The sequence below is a fragment of the Chelonia mydas genome, chromosome 7 (assembly GCF_015237465.2).
Source record: "Chelonia mydas isolate rCheMyd1 chromosome 7, rCheMyd1.pri.v2, whole genome shotgun sequence".
In the NCBI taxonomy this organism is placed as follows: domain Eukaryota; kingdom Metazoa; phylum Chordata; order Testudines; family Cheloniidae; genus Chelonia; species Chelonia mydas.
Window position 1 is genome coordinate 121,670,530 of NC_057853.1, and position 25,067 is coordinate 121,695,596.

Sequence of the window (25,067 nt, forward strand, 5' to 3'; positions counted from 1 at the left end):
AGGATGAGATAACATGTTCAGTAACCATCCTCGTGTCTGACAGGTGTGTCTGGAGGGGGGCCTGAGGCTGGCACTTTAAGGGCACTGCGTCGTGTGGACGTCTGAGTACCCGGGGAGGTGATACAGAGGCTGGTTTGGGCTGGTTTGGGAAATCTCAGGACTGGAATATCCACCAGCGTGTGGGGTTTGTCTGCCCCGGTCTGTTTGCAGTTCACCCCGATTGAGTGACCTCAGTGGGCTCCCACGGGCAGCATCATTACAGGGCCCTACTGCCCCTCCTCTCCCCACACCTCCAGGTCCCCAGGGTTGGGGATGCAGGTTCTGACCTTCCCTCTCCCTTTTCCACCCCCTGGGCAAGGCAGAACCAGGTACCAGCAGCGACATTGGCGTGGCAGCGCCAGGCTGGGCTCTCACCTGCAGGAGCTGCCCTCTGTGCCAGGGCTGGCAGACGAGCGTGTAGACATTGCCACCCAGCAGGAAGGTCACCAGCACCAGCAGCATCAGCAGCCAGGAGAAGAGGAAGCTGAAGCCAACCCCCCTGGGAAGGCAGAACGAGTCGTGAGCTCCCACCCCGGGCACCGGGCACCCGCATGCAGAGACCCCAGGGCCTGTCTGACGGCCTCTCTGTCCCCCCCAGCCCAGATACCACTCCAATGGCCTCTCTGTCTCCCCCACCTCCCCAGCCCAGATACCACTCCAATGGCCTCTCTGTCCCCTCCACATCCCCAGCCCAGATACCACTCCAATGGCCTCTCTGTCCCCCCCACCTCCCCAGCCCAGATACCACTCCAACGCCTCTCTGTCCTCCATCCCCCCAGCCCAGATACCACTCCAACGACCTCTCTGTCCCCTCCACATCCCCAGCCCAGATACCACTCCAATGGCCTCTCTGTCCCTCCCACCTCCCCAGCCCAGATACCACTCCAACGACCTCTCTGTCCCCTCCACATCCCCAGCCCAGATACCACTCCAATGGCCTCTCTGTCCCTCCCACCTCCCCAGCCCAGATACCACTCCAACGCCTCTCTGTCCTCCATCACCCCCAGCCCAGATACCACTCCGATGGCCTCTCCTTGCAAATCAGCCTTAGTCATTTCACGGCTCATGAGCTGCCTGGAGACCAGAACCCAACGTACGGTCCCCAGTGCGGCTGCCCCACAGCTGGACACCCCCTCAGTCCTGGGCCCACGTATCTCACTGCTCATCACTGGATCTCCCCCTGCCTTTGCCTGCTAGACCCAGGAGCCCCCCTCTCAGAAACCCCCTCCTCTGGTGCCCCTCCACCAGGATCGAGTCACCTCCGGGCCACCCCTTGGCTAAAAGAGGACACGGGGCTCCGCGCGGCTCTCCCCTGCCCCCCAGTCCTGCTGTGGGCTCTGCTGAGCCCTCCCCAGTCTGTCCACGTCTGGTCCCAGCGTGGGCGCCACAACCGGGTCTCCCTTGCGGGTCTGCCCAGCGCCGTGCCCGGGGTCCCGCCCCCGCCCTGCCACTCTTCGACATTCCAGCCCCACGCGGGGCGCCCAGGGGCAGCGTGGGGAGCCGCTGTAACGGCTCTGGGGGCCGGGGGGCTCTTACGCCATGAAGAAGTCTCCGCCGGAGTTGGAGAGGCAGCTGCGCTCAATGGGCAGCACCGACGGCTTCAGCCCGAGGGCCCCCAGCGCCAGGGCCAGCAGGTAGCACAGGACAATCAGCAGCACCAGGCAGCAGAGACAGATGCCCACGATCCACCTGTGGGGGAGACATGAGAGACCCAGTCCCTGGGGGGCAGGAGTCTGGGGGCTGGCCGGGGGGTCACCCCCTGCTGCCAGACTGAGGGGGGGTCTCTCCCTCTCCTTAGAGCAGACCCCCCCTCGTCCCCAGGGCGTCCCAGCTCTCAGTGCCCCAGGGGGACAGTGGGCTGCTCCCCTGCGGTGCTCCCTGGGCCGATGGCAGGGCTCAGCCCATGCTCCCCTCGCCCCCTCCAACAACTGACCCCCTCCGAGGGCAGGGGGCTCAGAGCCCACCCAGGGCGTCGGTCCCACACCCTGTGAGCTGGGGACACCAGTGCTCTCCGGCCCATGCCACCGCGCCATGCAGCTCCAGCCCCTGCCACCCCCCAAGAGTCCCCCACGGATCAGGGAGCCTCCAGGCGGGATCAGCCCCACACAGGGGGGCAGAGGCCCAGCCCCTACCTGTAGCCGTCGTAGGTGGTGACCTGCGGCTCGTAGTCACTGGCCTGCTTGGCGATGCTGTCCAGCGTGGCAGTGACGTTCCCCAGCGTGTCCAGCACCGGGATCTCACTCCGCACCCCGCCAATCTTCCGCCTGACCTCAGCCAGCTGGCTCTGCGCATCTGTAGGGGACGGGCACGTCAGGGACGCTGATCCCGTAGCCCCCCGGGGCCCACGCTCCAGCTCCCCCTGCACAACGCATGGGGCAGACGCAGCCCCAGCAGGCAGATCTGAGGGGGCAGCAGGTGCGGGGGGGCAAAGCGGGAGGAGAGAGCCTGAGAACCAGGAGAGCTGTGCTGATTGGGCGGGAAGGGAGAACGTGGCAGGGGACGGGGGGAGAGCACAGACCCGCTTCCTAGGCCAAGATGGGGCCTGGACCCCTGGCTCCGGAGCGGGACAGGTAGGGCCCCGAGGGGATGGGCAGGGCCCCTGGCCATTACAGCGCCCAATCCCAGAGCAGGGAGCTGGGGCAGGAGGGGTCCCTGCATTACCAGACGGCAGCACCACTGACCTGCCACCACCTTCTGCGCCTGCTCCTCTACCCTCCTGGGGGTCTCGTTCAGCGTCTCGTTGGCCTGCGGCCCCGGACACGGACAGGGAGAGACAGACAGACAGACAGGCTCAGATCCCAGCCCAGGGCTCCAGCACAGAGCACAGGGCGAGGGCAAACACACCATCCGGCCCTGCTCCAGCCCCGCTCCCCAGCCCCACATGCCCCAGCACGGGGGACTATCCGAAATACCCAGCACTGGCCAATGCCCCGGGCTCAGCGCTGGCCCGGACAGGCCGCTGGGCTCTCCCCACATGGGGCGGGGTACCATGACGGAGGCACCCTCAGCCCCGCCCTAGGCAGCACTGGCAGGGCACTAGGCTGGACGGACCGTTGGCCTGCTCCAGGTCGGGTGGGGGCGGACGCCCGGCTAGCACGGTGGGCATTTTCCACATGGCGTCGCGGTTCAGGTCCCTCTGCCCCGCCCCAGAGCCATGGCTTGGAGCCGCAGGCCGCTCGGCCAAGGCCGGCATGCCAGGCTGTATCCTGGGGCAGGGAGAGCCGGCAATGCCCCTGCAGACCAGCCCCACACGGTGCCGGTCAGAGCCACATCCCACTCGCCCCGCGCCACCCCCAGCCTGTACCTGCTGCAGGACAGCGCTCAGGTTGGCACTGGTCAGGTTACTCAGCAGTTCCAGCTGGCTGCTCACGTCCGGGACCTGGGGAAACAGGAGCACGTGGGGCTGATGCCTGGGGAGGGGGCACCGGGCAGGAGCAGGGGGCGCTGGGAGCTGGCTCCGTGTTGGCCTGGTGACGTACATACCAGCAGGGGTGGCAGGACGGTGCCCATGTCTGCGCACAGACGTGAGCGCACACACGGGGAGGTCGGCGGGTACATCGGGGGCGAGGGGGGGTATTTGCATGTCGGGGAGGTTTCAGTCCCCCCAACCCCATGCACCCATCCAGCTCCCCATGCAACCCTGCACCACTTTGCACCACACCCAGCCCCCCATGCCAACCTGTAACCCATGCACCCATCCAGCCCCCAGGCACCCCACACCCCTGTGCCCCCTACAGCCCCCCGTGTGCTCGTCTCACCATGCTGAAGTCGGCCTCGGGGGCCAGGCCGCTGACGGACACCTGGGAGCAGGGGCGGCCACAGCTCTGCAGGGTCCGGTTAATCTGTTCCTGCAGGCTGCTGAGGTTCTGGGTCAGCTCCCCCTGCAGCTGCTGCAGGCGCTGGCCCGACTCGTTCACGGCTCGGAGCTCCTGCTCCACCAGGTCCGTCACTGGCGGGGACAGCAAGAGGCTCCTTATGGCTCAGTCCTCGTCCCATCTGCACCGTGCCCCAACCCAGGGACAAATGGGGGAGGGGCGCACCCCTGTGACACCCCCTGACTGTGCCACAAGAGGGACCGCCAGACACCCCCAAAGTGACCCCTCAGCACCTCAGTCGGGGCTGGAGCGAGCGGGACTAGCCTGTCTCAGACCACCCTGGTAACTCCATGCTGCAGGGGTGGGGGCCAGACTGGGGTCAGGGAAGGAGCTCGGAGCGCCATCCGTCCAGGCCTTGGGGCGACAGTGAATCGGGGGATCCCAGGGGATGATTAACGGGGGAGTTTCTCCAGCCCAGGATCCCTGGGGCTCTTGGGATTCCCTGTGCCCCTCAGGTGTTGGGGCTGAGGGGGTGTGACATTCTCTACCTCGGGGGAGCGTGCTGTAACCCCCATAGTTCTCATTTTCATATAATGGTGATCTCACATATAAAGCAGAAAGAAAAGGAGGACTTGTGGCATCTTAGAGACTACCCAATTTATTTGAGCATGAGCTTTCGTGAGCTACAACTCTCAAATAAATTGGTTAGTCTCTAAGGTGCCACAAGTCCTCCTTTTCTTTTTGCAAATACAGACTAACACGGCTGCTACTCTGAAACCTGTCACATATAAAGCAGGCCTTGTAAGGTATCCGGGGAAAGGTTGTGATCTGCTGAGAGTCGTTTCTCTGTCCATAGATGTGTATCGTTGATGCAGATGGAGTTATGAGATTGTATAGTATGGTGGTCACTAAATCATGCTGTAAGTTGGGGAATCTGCCAGACGTTAGCTCCCCAGAGGCAACAGCAAGGAAAGTCACCAACCCCCGGGCGGGGTGTCAAACAACCATCCACAGCCATTGTCCAGCAAGGGAGCTACACTGCGATGCCTCGCCTGCATGAGGCCCCACAACGGGAATTGTTCAACCTTGCCTGGAGAGACTCAGCAGTGCCCCCCAGCCATGCCTGGACTGTGCTCCCCAAGCCCATGGGCTGAGGATATAAAACAGACAGAGTGGACACATACGGGGCCTTCTCCTGCCCCCACCTTCCCCGCAAACAACCCAGGACACTGAGAAGAAGACAAGACTCCAGCACAGGAGATTGGCCCAGGTTTACAGAACAAACCCAGGCGTGAAAGTGTGCCGGTAAGAACCCGCCCCGGCCCGTACGCAGCCCACTGTAAAGCGTTGCCACAGCAGCACTGTAACCTCCCTGCCCCTTTTACACCCCCGTCGGCGGCCCTGCTGGTAGGGGCCGTAGGTAGGGCAAAGGGAGCAACTGCCCCGGGGCCAGCAATTTAAAAGGGCCTGGGGCGCCGGATGCCGCTGCCGCGTCCAGAGCCCTGGGCCCTTTAAATCGCCACTGCAGCCCCGGCAGCGAGGGCCAGGCGGCCTGGAAAGGCTGGCTGGGGAATGCTGACCCCAGCCCCGCCCCGGCTGCCCAAGGCCCCGGCCCTTCCGCGGACCGGAGCTGCCCCGGCCTCGTACCGGTAAGTGTCAAGTGTTACTTTCCGCCCTGAACAAACCTGTCTATTAAGGACTGCAATATCCAGTGGGGTGAGAAAAACGGCTTCATTTAGTCGCTGCCCAGTCTAATAGGGTCGAGAGTTTAGACTGCGTGTTCTATTTTCTTTTCTTTTGGTAACCACTCTGACTTCTTGTGCTTTGACTTATAATCACTTAAAATCTATCTTTACAGTTAATAAATCTGTCTGTTTATTCTACCTGAAGCGGTGCGTGTGGTTTGCAGCGTGTCAGAGACTCCGCTTGGGATAACAAACCTGGTACATGTCAATTTCTTTGTTAAACTGATGACCTCATAGAAGCTGGCAGCGTCCAGCGGGCATAACTGGCACTGCAAGACGGAGGTTCCTAGGGTTGTGTCTGGGACCAGAGATATTGGCTGGCTAGTGTCATTCGCTTGCACAATCCAAGGAGCAGCTGACATGCCAGAGACTCTGTGTTACCAGCCCAGGCGTGGGGGTTCTCACAGCAGAGCAGGGTAAGGCTGGCTCCCAGAGTCAAAGTTTGGAGAGGCCTAGCAAACCACCGGTCCAGATAACACCAGAGGGGAACGTCACAGGGGGTTATACTGCCCCCCACTGCAGAGGTGCCCCCTGGCACCACCCCGAGCCCCCCAGCTTTCCCACCAAACACCCACAGGGTTACTCTGTCCTCCCCCGCCCGCCTTAGGGGCTTGTTCCCCCCGGTGTCTGGGGACGCCCCCTTCCCTTCCTGGCAGGTGCTGGGTGGGCAGCTCTTGTAGGGGGTGAAGGGCCGTGCTGTGCGTGGGGCTCCCCAGCTCCCACTCCACAGCCCCAGGGCCAGTACCTTCGAGCAGGCGCATGGCAGAGCCCAGCGCCCCGTACGTCTCCTCTCCCACCGCGGAGATGATCCTACTGCCCAGGATGGGCCCGATGTCTGTGGAGAAGGGGGCAGCGCTGTCACCTCGGGCCCAGCCAGACGCACAGCCACCAGGGAGCGCTCCAAACCCCGAGCCCCTGTCTGGCCCGGAGAGTTCACCCCCTGCCCCACCTGCCCCTCAGTGTGGGGGCTCAGCACTGCAGCAGCCACCTGCAGCGTGGGCATGCAGGGAGGTGGGCAGCGGGCACAGAACAGGCTGGCCACGGAGCCCATGTTATGCTACGGTCCCTTGAGAGGAAGTGGCTAAAGCTACGGGCTGGGAGCCGGGACTCCTGGGTTCCTTACCCCTCTGCCATTGCCCTGCTGGGTGCCCATGGGCAGGTGTTGCGGGGAGAATGACCCTGGCTGGGCTGGAGGGGGCTGCGCCATGATCTGGGGGTGTGATGAGAAAGCAGCCAAGAGGGAGGGGAGGGGCAGGTGAGCAAACGCCTGGAAGCCCGGAGGGGCCAGACGGGGCATGGTGCAGGAGGCCAGCCAGTGCCCCCTGCAGCCAGGAACGGGGTCCTGGGGCCCAAGGGTGCCGCGCTCCATACTGGGGCCATACAGGCAGGGAGCAGAGCCCTGTGCAGCCCGACCTCCGCCAGGGCTCTGAGCGCTGGGGCAGGGCATCCCCAAGGGCTAGCCCAGGCAGGCCATGAGACGCGCTGGGCGGATCAGACCACGCATCCCCATCCCCACCGCCCCAGGGCCACGGCCTGCCCCAGCCCCCAAAGCCCCCCGCCCCAGAGCCAGGTCCCCAGGGCCACGCCCTGCCCCAGCCCCCACACCCCCCCACCCCAGAGCCAGGTCCCTAGGGCCACGTCCTGCCCCAGCCCCCAAAGCCCCCCGCCCCAGAGCCAGGTCCCCAAGGTCACGCCCTGCCCCAGCCCCCCGCCCCAGAGCCAGGTCCCTAGGGCCATGCCCTGCCCCAGCCCCCACAGCCCCCTGCCCCAGAGCCAGGTCCCCAGGGCCATGCCCTGCCCCAGCCCCCCATGGCCCCCTGTGCACAGACTCACCCTGGAGGCTGTGGTTGGCCTGGCTCACCGGCACATTGCTGTTGTCAATGATTATATCCACCTGCTGCAGCGATCAGGAGAAGGGGGGTGAATACAGGCCAGGCTGGGGAGAGGGCTCCCATTCCCACAGGGGGACTGCATCATACCCAGCAGCAATGGACTAACTCAGGGGGCTGCGTGGGTCACCTCAGGGCAGGCCCCTGGCATCCCCACCCTGTGCAGACCCTGGGATTCACGCCCTGCTGGTCTCTGGCCCGCAGGACAGGTGAGGTGGGGGGGCTCCGGCAGGCAGGTGAGCAGCTGGGGCGCCGTGTGTACCTGGGGGATGGAGCGGACGAAGATGCCCAGGTTGTCCAACGTGGTGTTGAGGGCACCGAAGCTGCCGTTCACGGCGCGGGAGACGCGGTCGTTACTGATGAAAGCGCAGACATTCCCAGCCCTGGGACAAGGAGAAAAGGGGGCAGGGGCAGCGTCAGCACACGGAGACCTGGGGGGCCCTAGCTGTGTGCACTGAGCCCCCAGACTGTCCATGCATAGAGGGGCCTGCTCACAGCAAATGGCTTCATGCTCTGAGAGTCAGGACTCCTGGGCTCTGCCAGGGCCTTGCTGTGCCAGCTCAGGCAGGGCGCTGTGCCGCCCTGTGCCTCAGTTTCCCCCAGTGAGGTCCACCCTTGGGGGCGAGGGGGCATAACTAACAAGCCAGCATAAAGCGCGGCTTGCAATGAATGTGCCAGCCCTGCAGCTTCGTCCCAATCCCAGGTCCACGGTCACCCACTGACCCCCCTTTCCTGAGGGTGACAACGGCACCATCACGAACCCAGGGGGTCACCGGGCTGCACACACTGAGCCTGCGAGCCTCGCTGCCACAGCAGGGGTCAATCCCTGGCCCCTACCAGCTGAGCTAAAGCAGAATCGCCACTCAGGGTACCGGGCTTATGACACACAGATTAGCAGCTCTGCTCTTGCCCAGTAGGGAGCAGTGTGGCTAGCCAGTCCATGGCAAGCACTTCTAGAACCCTTCCCCCTTCTGAGGGGCTCAGTGGGAGCTAGGCCCCCAACCTGCCCCCCATGACCCGTTGGGACACTCCAACGTTGCACGGGTTAACCAGTCAACTCCCCCTTGGCACGAGAGAATTCCATCCTCCCTGTCACAGAGATGGAGAAACTGAGGCAGAAGGGAGCAACCTGCCCCAGCAGGCCCAGCCAGGGCCCAGCCGGATCTCCAAGTGCCGGATCCCCAGCTCCCCGGCCATTGCTCCAGCATCACCTTGCTGCTCATACTCAGTGGAGGGAGCGGGGGGCTAGCCCCCACATTCCTGGTCACTAGCTGGCTGTCCCCCCGCAGGTGATTCCGAGGCACCGTAGCCTGGAACGCTCTAACCCCAGGTTGAACTCGGACCTCGACTTCCTGAGGCTTCTGGCCCTTTGTCCTCGGGCAGGAATCTGCTCCTGCGAACAATGGGGACTTCCTGGCAGGTCTCCACTCCCTGCCTCGCCCATCTGCTTTCCCAGCAGCTCTCGCCCGCAGGCAGCGGCGTCTGCCCCTCCCCATTGCATCTGGGCGCCCCAGGCTTGCACCCAGCCCCTCCCCACCCAAAGGCGTCTCCTGGCTCCAGAGAGCTGGGACTCCTCATCCCAGCTGCTCTCCAGCCAGAACCTCAGCCCCGGGGGAGCTGGGCTCCATGTGATGGGTCGTGCACGCAGGTGTGTTCGTCCCCTGGGTGGGATCACAGCCTCAGCCCAGATAAAGCCTCCAGGGCGCCCACACCCGCGGGCTCCGGGGCACCAGCTGGGCACCAGGAGGAAACTTCTTCCAAAAGGGCAACAACACCGCACAGCCGGGTGGACTGGAGGGTTTAGAGCAGCCGGCCCAGGCCACCTCAGTGTGCGAGATGACCGGAGCCAGTGGACGAGGCCAGCCTGGGGACCCAGGGATCTGCCTAGCTCAGAGGGGGTTAGTAATGCCTGGTCATCCGGGGCCCTTCCCAATCCCCCTCCATATACAGGGTAACTGCCCCCCCCCCGCCCCCCATGGGGCCAGCAACGCACGGCCAGGCAGCAATGCAAGAGCCCGCGAGGCTCGGGCTCTGCGCTGCAATGAGGCCCACAGAGGCGCTGGGCCAGGGCGCGGCACTCACAGGAGGAGGGTGGTGACCAGCAGCACCGAGAGGAAGAGCGCCCTGCGCTGGCAGCCCGTGCGCTTGCTCTGTTTCTGGTACATCGTCCCCCCGCAGTTCCCACAGCAGCGGCAGCAGCAGAAGCAAAAGCCGACCAGGGGCATGAGGACGATGAAGAGGAGGCCGATGGCTGTGCAGACCAGGAAACCCACCTCATAAACCAGCACCTATGGCGAGAGCGCCAGCATTAGCAACGTCCATCCCAGCAGGGCCCGCGGCCCTGGGCGTCACGCCTCCCCACAGAAAGGCAGCTGCCTCTGGGCCGGAGCATGGCAGCCGAGGGCAGGCAGTGAAGGAGCGACACTGCGGGGAAGGCCCAAGGATTTGGGGAGGCAGAAAGGAGTCACCGGCTCTGAATCCTGGCCAGGCCACTGGGCTTTCGAATCGGGCAACATGCCTTGGGGTTTGATTCTTTCAAAGCACTCCAGCCTGCTGCCCCTGTCTGCAGCATGGATGGCATCACTGGGGGAGGGGTGGGGGGGGAGCGAAAGGGACATCAGTTGGGGCATGGCTGACCTCAGAGTCCCCACTAAGCCCTGACAGGGACCTTCTCCCTCGGTGCCTATGGGGGGGCCTTGCCCCATGCCCTTCCCATGGCCCCGCCAGGGCCCTCACCTCTTTGTACACGGCAGGGTCCATAATGTCATTTTTCTGCTGGATCAAGTTGGTGAGGAGTTCTGGGGAAAGGAGCGAAGAGGGAAGTTAGCACCCCAGAGATGCCACAGCCCAAAGGGACTGTCCTGCCCCCCGCCCACCTGCCCCAGTCCAACTGGCCGCGTGACCCAGGCCCGAGAATTCACCCAGCGACTCCTGCTTCGAGCCCAGGAATCCGGGGCCACGCTGGATGTCACAGGGTGTGGGGGAGTCCGGGCCCTGCACCCCTCTTCCTGGGATTCACCGTGACTCTCAGCCAGCCAGTAAAGCGGAAGGTTTATTGGACAATAGGAACACAGTCTAAAACAGAGCTTGTGGGTACAACCAGGACCCCTCAGTCAAGTCCTTCTGGGGGGGCAGGGAACTTAGACCCCAGCCCTGGAGTTCCCTGCGTTCCTCCACCCAACCCCAAACTGAAACTAAACCCCCCCCAGCCAGCTCCCTCCTGCAGCCTTTGTCCAGTTTCCCCAGCAGAGGTGTTACCTCCCCCATCCCCGTCCTGGCTGAGGTTACAGGCTCTCAGGTCTCCCATTGAAACCCACCTGCCACATTCCCAGGTCAACACTCCCCCCTCCCTGCTGTGTCCCATCTCTCCCCCCTTCGAGACTGAACTGAGCGGGTCACTCTGACCAGTGACCTGGGGAAGTTCAGGGCCCCCTCTCCGGGACAGCGCATCCGCTATCATGTTGGCACTTCCCTTCATGTGGACCATGTCCATGTCGTAATCCTGCAGGAGCAGGCTCCACCTCAGGAGTTTGGCGCTGGCTCCTTTCATCTGGTGCAGCCAGGTCAGGGGAGAGTGGTCGGTGTACACGGTGAAGTGTCGCCCGAAGAGATAGGGCTCTAGTTTCTTGAGGGCCCACACCATGGCCAGGCACTCCTTCTCGATGGCCGCGTAGTGTTGCTCCCGGGGTAGCATCTTCTTGCTCAGGTACACGATGGGGTGTCTCTCCCCCTTTTCATCCTCCTGCATTAACACCGACCCCAGTCCCGTGTCTGAGGCGTCGGTGAACACCATAAAGGACTTGTCAAAGTCTGGGTTTGCCAGAACTGGGCCACGGACCAGAGCCTCCTTCAGCGCCCGGAAAGCCTCCTGGCACTGCTCGGTCCAGACCACCTTGTCTGGCTTCCCCTTCTTGCATAGCTCAGTGATGGGGGTGGCTATGGCGCTAAAGCGGGGCACGAACCTTCGATAGTATCCTGCCAACCCAATAAAGGCTTGGACCTGCTTCTTGGTGTGGGGAGTGGGCCAGTCTCTGATCACCCCCACCTTAGCTGGTTCCGGCTTTAGGCAGCCGCTCCCCACCCAATGGTCCAGGTAAGATACTTCAGCCATCCCCACCTTGCACTTCTCAGCTTTTACGATCAGCCCAGCCCCCTGGAGTCGGTCCAGCACTTGTCTAACCTGGGACACGTGGTCCTCCCAGGTCTGGCTAAAGACACAGATGTCGTCAATATACGCCACGGCAAAACTCTCCATCCCCCTCAGTAGCTGGTCCACCAGGCGCTGGAAGGTGGCCGGTGCTCCCTTGAGGCCGAAAGGCAGGGTCAGGAACTCATAGAGTCCCAGAGGGGTGATAAAGGCCCATTTCAGCCGGGACTCTGCATCCAGCGGCACTTGCCAGTAGCCCTTTGTAAGGTCCATGGTGGTAAGGTACCGAGCTCCTCCCAGCTTGTCTAGGAGCTCGTCAGGCCTGGGCATGGGGTAGGCATCCGATACAGTGATGGCATTGAGCTTCCGATAGTCCACACAGAACCGGACTGACCCATCCTTTTTGGGGACCAGCACCACCAGTGAGGCCCAAGGGCTGGCAGATGGCTGGATCATCCCCAAAGCCAGCATGTCCCGGACCTCTCTTTCCAGGTCCTGAGCAGTTTTCCCTGTGACTCGGAAAGGGGAGCATCTTATCGGCGGGTGCGACCCTGTCTGCACCCGGTGGACAGTCAGATTAGTGCGTCCAGGCTGGTTGGAAAACAGCTGTCGGTGCGGATGCAGCACCCCCCTGATCTCAGCTTGCTGGGCAGGGGTTAGCTGATCCGAGAGGGGAATTGTTTCCAGGGGGGAACCAGCTCCTGTCTCAGGGAACAGATCTACTAAAGGGTCATCTCCCTGCTCCTCCCACTGTCCACACACGGCCAACACCACATTCCCCCTGGCATAATATGGCTTCATCATATTCACATGGTACACCCAGCGGTGGTGGGCCCGGTTAGACAGCTCCACCACATAGTTTACCTCGTTTAGCTGCTTGACGACCTTGAAAGGGTCCTCCCAGGCGGCCTGTAGTTTGTTCTTTCTCACGGGGATGAGAACCATCACCGGATCCCCGGTGGCGTAGGCATGGGCCCGCACCGTGCGGTCATACCAGACCTTCTGCTTCTTCTGGGCTCTGGTCAGATTCTCCCTGGCCAGGCCCATGAGTTCAGCCAGTCTCTCTCGGAAGATCAGGACATACTCCACCACTGACTCTCCATCGGGTGTGGCCTTCCCCTCCCATTCGTCTCTCATCAGGTCCAGGGGGCCCCTCACCCTCCTTCCATATAACAGTTCGAAAGGCGAAAATCCGGTAGACTCCTGGGGCACCTCCCTATACGCGAACAGCAGGTGAGGTAAGTACTTGTCCCAACCCTGCGGGTGCTGGTTCATAAAGGTTTTCAGCATCATCTTTAGCGTCCCATTGAACCTCTCCACCAGCCCATTGGACTGGGGGTGATACGCTGAGGCCCAGTCGTGCCGGACCCCACATTTCTCCCACAAGCGCCGGAGCAGGGCCGACATGAAGTTGGACCCTTGGTCTGTCAAGACCTCCTTGGGGAACCCCACTCGGCTGAAAATGGTCAGGAGCACATCCGCCACGGTGTCGGCTTCAATGGAAGCTAAGGGCACTGCCTCGGGGTAGCGGGTGGCAAAATCTACCACCACCAGAATGTATTTCTTCCCCGACCGGGTCGTCTTGCTGAGAGGCCCCACGATGTCCATGGCCACCTTCTGGAAAGGCTCCTCTATGATGGGCAAAGGTCTCAAAGCTGCTTTCCCCTTGTCCCGGGCCTTCCCCACCCTCTGACAGGTGTCACAGGATCGGCAATTCTGCCGGACCGTGGTAAAGACCCCGGGCCAGTAAAAGTTCTGTAGCAACCTCTGCCGAGTGTGCCGGATTCCCTGGTGCCCTGCGAGGGGGATGCATGGGCCAGGTACAGGAGCTTGCGGCGATACTTCTGGGGGACCACCAGCTGCCTCCTGATCCCACAGGACTCCCCTTCCCCTGGGGGAGCCCATTCTCGGTACAGGAACCCCTTCTCCCACAGGAACCTCTCCTGGCAACCTCTCCTCATGGTCCGTCCCTCACTGAGGTCGGCCAGGTCCCTGAGCTTCCGCAAGGAGGGATCTTTCCTCAACTCGGCCTGGAACTCAGCGGCTGGGGAAGGGATGGGGCCCGGTTCCCTCTCACTGGCTGGGTCTGAGGCCACAGCCTCTCTGAGCCGTGCCCCTCGGTGCTCCCTCCCCACCAGGGTAGGGTCGTGCACCTCCGGTGTGGTACCCTCCCCGAGGTCGGGGTGCAGTGCCTCTTGCCGGCTCTGGCTACATGTCATGACCAGGGCGTTCTGGGGGTTGCTTGGCCAGTCCTCTAGGTCTCCCCCCATCAAAACCTCAGTGGGCAAATGGTGGTGCACCCCCACATCCTTGGGGCCCTCCTTGGCCCCCCATTTCAGGTGTACCCTCACCACAGGCACCTTGAATGGGGTCCCACCCACCCCCGTCAGGGTCAGATAGGTGTCGGGCACCACATGATCTGGGGCCACCACCTTGGGCCGGGCCAGTGTCACCTCTGCACCCGTATCCCAGTATCCATTGACCTTCCTCCCATCCACCTCCAGGGGAACAAGACACTCGCTCCGGAGGGACAGCCCCGAGCCCACCCTGTAAACCAAGAACCCTGAGTCCGGAGCATCCAGCTCTTTGGCGGAGCTGGGCTGGGGTACTCTTCCCTCCTGAGCAGGTGGTAAGCTGGCAGCTGCCCTTGCCTGGGCCGTCTGCCCCTCGTCTAGCTGGGTCCCTACCCAGTTAACCCTGGGTAGGTTGGGTCTGCTCAGTTTGTCCCTGAGCCTGGGGCACTCGGTCCGTGCATGGCCTCTCTGGCCACAGTGATAGCAGCTCAGGTCACGTTGGTCCCCTCAAGTGGGTCAGATGGTCCTGACGCCAGGCGTTCCCCTTTGGAGGGGGTTCTCCCTATTTCCCCGCTGGGAGGACCCATGGTGACTCTCTCTCTGCATTGTGGGGGGCCTGTTCTTTTGGGACTCCTCCCGGCTACCCCCTGACCGACTGTTCACAAACTCGTCGGCAAGCTGCCCTGCATGCTGGGGGTTCTCGAGCTTTTTGTCCACCAACCACAGCCTCAGGTCGGAAGGGCACCGTTCATACAGTTGCTCCAGTACGATGAGGTCAAGCAGGTCCTCTTTAGTTTGGGCCCCCGCTGTCCACTTGCGGGCATATCCCTGCATCCGGTTGACCAGTTGTAGGTAGGTGACCTCAGGCGTTTTACGCTGACCCCGGAACCTTCTCCGGTACATCTCGGGGGTCAGCCCAAACTCACGGAGCAGGGCCTTTTTGAACAGTTCGTAGTCCCCTGCCTCTGCCCCTGTCATTCGGCTGTACACCTCCACGGCTTTGAGGTCCAGTAAGGGGGTGAGAAACCGGAGCCTGTCTGCAGGGTCAACCCTGTGCGGCTCGCAGGCATTCTCAAAGGCCGTCAGGAAGCTATCTATGTCCTCCCCCTCCTTCCGCTGGGCCAGGAAGCACTTATCAAAGCTCCTTGCAGTCTTGGGTCCCCCCGCACTCACCACAGCCGGGGCCCCACTGCTCCTCAGCCTGGCCAGCTCCATGTCATGCTGACACTGCTTCTCCTTCTCCTCCAGCTTATATTGACATTGCTTCTCCTTCTCCTCCTGCTCATGTTGCCGCAACTTCTCCTCATGCTGATGCTGTTTTTCATGATCCTCCAGCTCCCTCAATTTCATCTCCCTCTCCCATTCCAGCCGCCTCCGCTCCAGGGATGAGGACCTCCACCGGGAGGATCCCCTGCCGGCTGCCGGGGTCAGGGTGCCCTCAGTATTCGCTGGGCTTCCCCCAACCCCTCCCCCAGACCTAGGTAGGAAAGGTCTCGGGATGTCCTCGGCAGCAGTCTGACCCCTCCCAGCCCAGTCAGGCCCCAGGGCCCACGCTGTATCCACCGGGCGCCTTCCCTCAGGGGCAGGGATCGGGTCATCCAAGCGATCCCTCTCCTCCAACTGGACAATCAGCTGTTCCTTGGTGGACCTCCCAATGCACAGCCCCCTCTGCCTGCACAGCTCCACCAGGTCACTCTTAAGGCGTTTAGCGTACATCTCCCTGCTGGCCACTCGCAGGCCGGGCAGCTTTCCACGGTTTCCAGGAAGAACCCCTAGTGTGCCAGTCCTTCTTGAGGTCACCACCTCTTTGCCAGGGTCGAGCTGCAGACTTCTCCGCCCCTGGGACCGCTCGCTGCAATCCCCCGGGGGACCCTGTTACTGCAAAAGTCCTTCTCTCGGGTCACACACTGCCAGGGTTTACCCGCCCCCTGAAACCATCTCTCTCTGAATCTTCAGCACGCCTGGTCCCCTCAATCCCCCTTCGTTTTACTGCTCCCCAGTCACTTACTGCAGGAAGCGCCGTCCATGGGGTGCAGCAGATCCCACCACTGCCACCAGTTGTCACGGAGTGTGGGGGAGTCCGGGCCCTGCACCCCTCTTCCTGGGATTCACCGTGACTCTCAGCCAGCCAATAAAGCGGAAGGTTTATTGGACAATAGGAACACAGTCCAAAACAGAGCTTGTGGGTACAACCAGGACCCCTCAGTCCAGTCCTTCTGGAGGGCAGGGAGCTCAGACCCCAGCCTTGGGGTTCGCTGCGTTCCACCACCCAGCACCAAACTGAAAACAAAACCCCCCCAGCAGGCTCTCTCCTGCAGCCTTTGTCCAGTTTCCCAGCAGAGGTGTTACCTCCCCCTCCCCCTCCTGGCTCAGGTCACAGGCTCTCAGGTCTCCCATCCCCAGTGAAACCCCCCTGCCACATTCCCAGCTCAACACTCCCCCCTCCCTGCTGCGTCACTCTGGAGCAGGACTTTCAGGGACAATCCCTGGTTACGTCAACACTGCACTAAACGCCCATGGCTGGTCCGGGTCAGCTGGGTCAGGCTGCCCAGGATCCACGGCACAGAGCCCCGAGCCATGGCAGCACTGCCTCCCTCAGTGAGCCCCAGCCCAGCAGGAGAGCCCGCTGCTCCCTGGTGCTCTCACTTCTCCCCCCCGCCAGGTCCTGGTCACCCCGGCCCCTCCCTCCTTACGACCCGGAGCTCGAGGGCAGAAGGGTTTGTGTGGAAGGGACACTGCTGAGCAAAAGGCTGGTGCTGCAGGGAGTGGGATGGGGCTCAGTAGGGGGCGCTCTCCCCTCGCAGTCAGCGCTGACCCTAGTGCAAGGATAGGGGGCGCTGTGCTGCAGGGAGTGGGGTGGGGCTCAGCAGGGGGCGCCCTCCCCTCGCAGTCAGTGCTGACCCAGTGCAGCGTACGGGGTGCAGGGACTGGGGGTGCCATCTGTCCCTGTGGAAAGCAGAGATCACAGGACTGCAGTGGGGATCATGTCCCCCGGCCACCCTGGGCTGTGAGCACCTCAGCTGACAGTCTCTTTCCCAGGGGTTGATGTGCAGACATGGGCCAGGCTCACCCCACCCCAGTGGGCACCGGGGACACCATCCTGCTGGGGCATATCCAGAGGATGTTCTCTCGCGAGTGCATTTCCAGCATCCAGCCAGGCCTGGCAAACCCACAGCTCTAATTCCAAACTGCATGAACTCCTCCCTTTCCAGCTGGGACTGGTTTCCTTCCCATGTCCTGCTTTCCCCTTGCATCACCCCAGAGCCCCACTAATCCCCCTGCCCCCCGACCCACTGTGTATTTGGCAAGCTCTCCAGGGCACAGCCCCACACCGTCACACCTGTGCAGCAGCCAGAAACAAACCATGAAATCAAACAAGTCAGGTCACTGCCAAGAACCAGATGGCTTGTTTGCATACAGGAGGTCCAAAGGGGTGACAAGGAAACACAAGCTCAGAGGAGGAAAAGGGAGCAAACAAAAGCACCTCAGGCCCTTGAAAAAAGCAGGGGAACCGGTCCAGATTGGGACAGGGGTTATGTGGTTTAGCGGAACCAGAGCACTTTCCGAACTGTGTGTCATGATTGCTTCACCTGCCAGTGAGGTGCAGGCACCCTGGGGGCGGAACATGGCAGCACCCAGCAGCCTGAAGCGAAAGCATCTCCCGTGGTTGGTGCAGAAGGACCAGTCTGGGCAGACACCAGGGCTACTCGCTCTAGGATCTTAGCTCACCAGAAGCAGCCAGGACCTTGGTCGTATGGCTCCTTTGAGAGATGGTCCCTCCAGCACCCCCTGGGCATGGGCTCACAGGGAAGAATCAGCAACCCCACTACCTGCACCCTCTGGCTTTCCTAGGCAGTCTCCCCCACAACCCACACTAGACACAGGTCACCCCTCTCCAGCACTGGCCCACATCTGCGTGCATTACAAATGGGAAAGACTCATTATCCTCATTTTACAGAGCAGAGAAACCGAGGCACAGAGAGCCCAAAGCCAGAGTTTTCACTGACCTCGGGTGCTCAAGCTGAGACCCCTAACAAGGGGGCCTTACTCTCAGAGGGGCTGGGCCCCACAAACCCATCTCTGGCCAGCAGGACCTGCTGGCGCTGTGAGCTCTGCAGCTCCCCAGGGGCCCCAAATTCAGTGGACACTTTGGAAAAATCGGCCCCATGTGACTCGCCCCAGCCCGCAGAGTGAGTGTGGCATGGGACACAGGAGTCCCGGCTCCCAGGTCTGTGCTTTAACAGGGGCTGGTAGGCTGTCACCACGCAGATCTTCCTGCAGTGGCTCAAAGCAGACCGGAGAGTCCTGCACTCGGAGATGAAGGATTCCCAGCTCCTTCCAGCTGGCTCGCCAAGTCAGCAAGGGACAGAGGGAGGGGTAGCTCAGTGGTTTGAGCATTGGCCTGCTAAACCCAGGGTTGTGAGCTCAATCCTTGAGGGGGCCATTTAGGGATCTGGGGCAAAATTGGGGATGGGTCCTGCTTTGAGCAGGGGATGGGACTAGATGACCTCCTGAGGTCCCTTCCAACCCTGAGATTCTATGAGTCTATGACAGAGCCGGTCTGGGTGCTCCCCTCAGGACCCCACCCGCTACTGACTCACAAACTCAGTTCAGGCTCTGCAGAGAGGAGCCCAATCCTGGCAGCTGCTAGGGGAGAACGGAAGAATGGCCAGATGGGGTCACACCAACAGTGTCTCTAGCCCAGGATCCTGGCCAGAGCGCGCTTGGAAAATAGCTTTTGGGTCACCAAAAGCAGCTGGATGATGGGATGAAACAAGCTCATGGGACATAAGAACGGCCAGACTGGGTCAGACCCAAGGTCCATCTAGCCCAGGGTCCTGTCTGCCGACAGTGGCCAGTGCCAGGTGCCCCAGAGGGACTGAACAGAACAGGGAATCATCAGGTGACCCATCCCCTGTCGTTCCCTCCCAGCTTCTGGCAAACAGAGGCTAGGGACACCCAGATCATGGGGTTGCGTCCCTGTCCATCCTGGCTAATAGCCATTGCTGGACCTGTCCTACAGGAACTGATCTAGTTCTTTTCTGAACCCAGTTATAATTCTGACCTTCACAACATCCCCTGGTAACGAGTTCCATGGGCTGACTGCTCAGAAGTACTTTCTCGTGTTTGTTTTAAACCTGCTGCTTGTTCATTCCATGCGGTGACCTTGGTTTGTGTTACGTGAAGGGGTAGATAACACTTCCCTGGTTACTGGCTCCACCCCAGTCACGATTTTATAGCCCTCGATCACACCCCCCCTTAGTCGTCTCTTTGCCAAGATGAACAGCCCCAGTCTTATTAATCTCCCCACATATGGAAGCTGTTCCAGCCCCTAATCACTTTTGTTGCCCTGCTCCGTACTTTTTCCAGTTCTAATGTATCGTTTTTGAGACGGGACCACCAGAACTGCACGCAGTGTTCATGGTGTGGGCGTGTCCTGGATTTCTACAGTGGCATTACGATATTTTCTGGTTTTTGATCTATCCCTTTCCTAATAGTTCCTAACATGCTGGTTGCTTTTTTGAAGAAAGCTGCACATTGAGTGGATGTTTTCAGAGAACGATCCACGATGACGCTGAGATGTCTCTCTTGAGCTTATTTAGATCCCACAATTTTGTACTTATAGTGAGGATTTTGTCTGTGTTTATCAACATTGAATTTCATCTGCCGATGCCGTTCTGCTGCCGAGGGACAAAGTGGTTAGGTCACAGCTTTTATTGCACCTTCGGTTGGTGAATCACAATAGAACCTGGTCCAGTAAAAGATATTACCTCACCGACCTGGTGTCTCTAATATCCTGGGACCCACCCAGCTTCCACACCGCTGCATACATCTTGTTGCCCAGTCACCCAGTTTAGCGAGATCCCTTTGTACCTCTTCGCAGTCTGCTTTGGATTTAACTGTCTGGAGTAGCTTTGTATCGTCTGCAAACTTTGCCCCCTCCCTGTTTACCCCTTTTTCCTTGTAATGGACAGAGATAAACAATAAACTGTCACATACAAATCCTGAGAATACCAGGAAGGCCCCTGATCATGCCCCGTGTAGACACACTGCTCTGACCCAGAGCACAACACAACTCACCGCTCAGGGCCAGATGCCAGCGACAGCGCGGGGCTGCAGGAGGTGTCCGCGCAACCCAGCTCTAGGGCCCCAGCCCGCAGGCCCCACTCATGACGGAGGGCTTTGGGGCCAGCCTTTCATTCAGACTGGGTCCCAGAGTGCTTTACAGAGCCCCGCCAAGGGAGAGCGGGTCTCGAGGCCTTGCAGGTGAAATCGGTGACATGAAGTCTGGGTATATTTGTTGTGCAACCCATTTATTGACACTATATGCACCACTGCTGGGGTCACAAACAGTGCGCAGGCCACCCCCTGCTTTCAGGACTCTCAGCTCAACGCCAGGGCCCAGCTCCCACAGAGCAAATCTGCCCCCAGAACCGGCTCTGGCCAGATAAACGAAGGGAGAGCGAACTCTCCTGCCCTTTGAAATGGCTCCCCCAAAACTAGGCTGCATCACAAACCCACCCCCAATGCAACACTCCTGAGGCTGAGCACAGCTCGCTGCCTCCGGGGAACAGCACCTCCTGGGACTCCCCCATGGCCCCACGGATAACAAGGGGCGGAGGGCTCAGCGGGGAGACGAGTCTCACTGAGATGCATCCTCTCCCCCAGCTGGGTCTCTGCCTCATCTCCCATCAATGACCCCATCCCCAGTGCCCCCTTTGTCCCCTACCCCAAATCTTTCCCCACTGACTCCTGTCATGGCCTCCTGCCAGCCTCCCTTCATTCCCGTCCCTCGGGACTCCCCCACCCCATGTCCCCTCCAAGAGGCAGTGGTAACTGGTTCACTTTAACAAGCCCCACCAGGCTGCACATCCCTCCCGCGGGATGCTGTAACCCACACCACAGCCCTCCCGTCCGTTACACTCCGCATTGCGCCACTCCCCATGCAGAACTGCCAGCCCGCGCTGCCTTCGGGCTCAGCCTGCAGCAGGCTCCACGCGCTCCATAGATCTCAGGGCGCTTTGCACACATGCATCACAATCCCATCTGAATGGTGGGGAAACTGAGGCACGGGCAGGGGCATGACCAGCCCAAGCTCAGGCAGCAAGTGAGAGCCAGCAAGCCAGGCATAGAATCCAGGAGTCCTGCCCCCCAGCCTGGGGTCCCGGGCATGGGGCCATGCTGCCTCCTGTGATAATGCGTTCGGCTAACGAGCTGCAGAGCACTGAGCAGCAAATGCCAGGGTGGCAGACACAGATCTGGGGTTGCACACAGGGCCTGGGGGACATTCAGGGCAGGGAGCGGAGGGAGAACATGTGTGGATGGTGCTGAAAACAGCCCTTCAAACGGGATCCTGAAGGGACCCAAGTAACCTTCCCTGCCCCACACATCAATGCCTGGGAGCTGCAGCCACTTGCCCTGCCCCACACTGGGAAACCCAGAGAGAGGAGGAGGGGCAGCAGCCTGGGGATGCCCGCACCATGCTCTTACCGGCTGGGAAGGCATTTGGCTGTACCAGGCCCAGGAAGGAGTGCACCATGCTGGTCAGGCCGGGCAAGCTGCCCGCGGGAGGCACTGGCTCCGGCTGGTACTCCGGCTGCAAGAGGTTCTGCATGGCCATCCTGGGCTGAGCTCCGGGGCAGCTCCAAGGGCCGCCGGGGGGAACACGCCACTCTGGGGGTGCAGTTAGCTCCTGGCCTTCCTTCACACGGTGCTCCCCAGCAGGGCTCGGGTATGCCCGGCAAGGCCAGGCTCCTGGAACAGACAAGAGGTGTGAGCTAGCCACAGACCCAGCAGGGCACTGGGCCCAGCAGGAAACGCAGAGGAGAAATAAAACACCAGCTGCTTCCTGGGGGGGGAGAAGATACAGGTGTGGCTGCTCAGGTAGGGTGCCGGCAGGGAGACACACTGCAGGGCCGGGCCGGGCCAGGTATGGGGCAGCCCCTGCCACACACTGCAGATTTGGGCGTGGGGGGAGTGAGCTGGGGACGCCCCATAACACTACAGAGCAGGGGAGCTGGAGAAGGAGTCCTTCCCTTTCCCAGCAGCCTCCTGCTGCCAACGGCTGCCCACTGAGGCCACCAGCATGTTGGGTTTGTGGGTTGCCTCGTTAATTTGTGATGAGAGAAAAACAGCCCCCCCCCCGGCTCCTCCTGCCCCCCCACCACAGAGGCCTTGCCCGAGTCTGGCTCAAGGCCACCTCCTGCCTCACCCGCGGCCTTTGGGCAGTCTCTGCGGTGGAGGATCCGCAGGCAGAGGGTTTGGTTATTCTGGCCCCTGGGGTGTGTGATGCCCCCAGTACCCCACTCTCCCCACAGCCCAGCCTGCTAGCAGGTTGCTGGGAAGGCGTGGTTCCCCCATATACCTCCCCCCCTGCAGTTTTTTGCCCTGGTTGTCATACACCCTTGCTTGGGCTAGCGGGCTCCAGAGACAGCATCAGCCACCGCTCTCCAGCCGCCTAGCTCGGACGGCAGCCAGCAGCAGCGCAGAAGGAAGAGTGGCAATGCTGCAGCCCCCCCTACAATAACCTTGTGACCCCCCCACACACACAACTGCTTTTTGGGTCAGGCCCTCTACAGTCACAACACCCTGAAATCATGAAATTTACAATTTTTAAAATCCTATGACCATGAAATGGACCAAAATGGACAGTGAATTTGGTAGGGCCCTACTCAATACAGCGCAGCAGCCACCAACGGGTTAATTTGGAAACACCTGGCTCCAGGCTGGGCCCAATTAACCCCTTCAGGGCTGTTGCACTATGTGTGGGGCATTAACTCCGCCCCCCCAGGAGGGGGCATCTGGGGCAGCCCTGTGGGTCAGGGGTCAAAGGGCGTCCAAGCAGTGAACACGGGTCCCGGGCCAGTGCCCTCTCCCTGGCCCCCTCCCCGTCGGCTAGAGGCAGACCCCCCTCAGGAATAATGGGGGAGCCTCAAAGCCCTAAGGGAGTAGGGTGAGCCCCAGTTCCACACTTCCTGCCCCCCCAGCTGCCTAGGACAGGTTCCAGCCTGCTGTGGCGAGGATCTGACCCTCCCCAGAACCTGACCCGAGTTGCCCTGAGTTTCCTCCTCGCCCAACCGCTCCAAATGCTGGGGTGGGCACCCCAAGAGGGTCATCCCAAGGCAAGGAGCAGGGGCCTGTTTGAAGGGCAGCGCCAGTCCCAAGAGGGGGGGTCACGCTGTAGGTCAGCGCGGTGCCCCTGCCTATTAGTTGGACCCCCCCAGGCAGGGGAGGGTCACAGCACACGGGTGGGTGACCCAGGAAGCGAGCCCCCTTTCCCAGGTGGGTACAGCACCCACGGCTACATCAGATCAGCACCCACGGCTACATCAGACCCACGGCCAACCTGGGCAGGGACTGCACAGCCGGATCCAGCACCCCTCCCCACTCCTTGGTCCTTCGGGGGAGGGGGACTCAGGACTGGGAGTCCAGATGCCTGGGTTCTGTTCCCAGCTCTGGGAGGGGAGTGGGGTGTAGTGGTTAGGGCGGGGGCAGGGGTGGGGGGCTAGGAGCCAGGACTCCTGGGTTCTGTTCCCAGCTCTGGGAGGGGAGTGGGGTGTAGTGGTTAGGGCGGGGGCAGGGGTGGGGGGCTAGGAGCCAGGACTCCTGGGTTCTGTTCCCAGCTCTGGGAGGGGAGTGGGGTGTAGTGGGTTAGAGCAGGTGTGGGGGGCTAGGAGCCAGGACTCCTGGGTTCTGTTCCCAGCTCTGGGAGGGGAGTGGGGTGTAGTGGGTTAGAGCAGGTGTGGGGGGCTAGGAGTCAGGACTCCTGGGTTCTGTTCCCAGCTCTGGGAGGGGAGTGGAGTCTAGTGGGTTAGAGCAGGTGTGGGGGGCTAGGAGCCAGGACTCCTGGGTTCTGTTCCCAGCTCTGGGAGGGGAGTGGAGTCTAGTGGGTTAGAGCAGGTGTGGGGGGCTAGGAGCCAGGACTCCTGGGTTCTGTTCCCAGCTCTGGGAGGGGAGTGGAGTCTAGTGGGTTAGAGCAGGTGTGGGGGGCTGGAGCCAGGATTCCTGGGTTCTGTTCCCAGCTCTGGGAGGGGAGTGGGGTGTAGTGGGTAGAGCAGGGGCGGGGAGCCAGGACTCCTGGGTTCTGTTCCAGCTCGGGGAGGGAAGGGAAGGGAAGGGAAGGGGAGGGGAGTGGGTTAGAGCAGGGAGCGGCCCCCCCGGTTCAATGGGCAGGGGCCGGATTTCCCTGCCGGGGCTGCCCCTGGTCCCCTGGTGCCGGCGGGGCTGGGGGTGGCCCCCGAGGGGCAGGCCGTGGGGCAGGCTCTCCCTGGGGAGCTCTGGGTGCCCGGGAGCCCCGGCCCGTGCCGGCCCGGCCCGGCTCAGCTCGGCTCGCCCAGGGGCCAGATCCAGCCCCCGCCCGAGCCCGCGCGAAGTTCGGCTCTGCCCGGCGGCGGCGGCGGCGGCGAGCTCCCGGCTGGGGGCAGACACGGAGCCCTGCCCCACACACCCCGTGTCCCCCCCCACACACCCTGCCCCCCAGAGACCGTGTCCCCCCAGAGATCCTGCCCCCCCAAAAACCCTGACCGACACACCCTGCCCCCCCAGAGCCCTGCCCCACACACACCCTGACCCCCAGAGACCCTGCCCCCCGCACACCATACCTCCCCAGAGCCCTGACCCACAGAGACCTGCCCCCATGACATCCTGTCCCCCAGAGACCCTGCCCCACACACCCGATGCCCCCCCAGAGCCCTGAACCACACACACCCTGGCCCCCCAGAGCCCTGAACCACACACACCCTCCCCCCACATCCTGGCCCCTAGAGACCCTGCCCCACACACCCCCTGACCTCACAGTGACCTGCCTGCCCCCCCACCCTGCCCCCCAGAGCCCTGCTTCCATAGAGACCCTGCTCCACACACACACGCTGCCCGAGACCTACAGCTCCCCCCTCAGAGAACCTGCCCCATGCACACACACTGCCCCCCAGAGACCTGTCTACCCCCCAGCCCCACCCCTTTGCCCCACACCTCCCAACTCCCACACCAACTCCCTACCCCCCACAGAGACCTCCCCCCACTCAGACAACCTGCCCCCCACACCCTGCTCCATCGAGACACTACCTCCTTCCCCCCAACACCAACAGTTCCCCCCACACAGAGGCCTTGCCCCTCACACCCTGCCTCCTTCCCCCCAC

At 62.0% G+C, this 25,067-nt stretch overlaps 1 protein-coding gene across 1 annotated transcript in view; it reads right to left on the reverse strand.

Annotated features, from left to right (window-relative positions):
* LOC102947479 (prominin-1-A) overlaps positions 1-21,726 on the reverse strand; it is a 36,377-nt gene extending 14,651 nt beyond the window's left edge. Inside the window, exons 1-12 of the mRNA XM_037905777.2 lie at positions 21,421-21,726; positions 10,225-10,286; positions 9,571-9,776; positions 7,751-7,871; positions 7,433-7,496; positions 6,345-6,434; positions 3,798-3,988; positions 3,344-3,418; positions 2,721-2,784; positions 2,172-2,331; positions 1,576-1,728; positions 415-538 (exon numbers count right to left, since the gene is read on the reverse strand). Of these exons, the coding sequence (XP_037761705.1) occupies positions 415-538; positions 1,576-1,728; positions 2,172-2,331; positions 2,721-2,784; positions 3,344-3,418; positions 3,798-3,988; positions 6,345-6,434; positions 7,433-7,496; positions 7,751-7,871; positions 9,571-9,776; positions 10,225-10,286; positions 21,421-21,550 (1,440 nt within the window). The 5' untranslated portion in view covers positions 21,551-21,726. The remainder of the gene's footprint in view (positions 1-414; positions 539-1,575; positions 1,729-2,171; positions 2,332-2,720; positions 2,785-3,343; positions 3,419-3,797; positions 3,989-6,344; positions 6,435-7,432; positions 7,497-7,750; positions 7,872-9,570; positions 9,777-10,224; positions 10,287-21,420) is intronic.
* Positions 21,727-25,067: the final 3,341 nt, after the last annotated feature.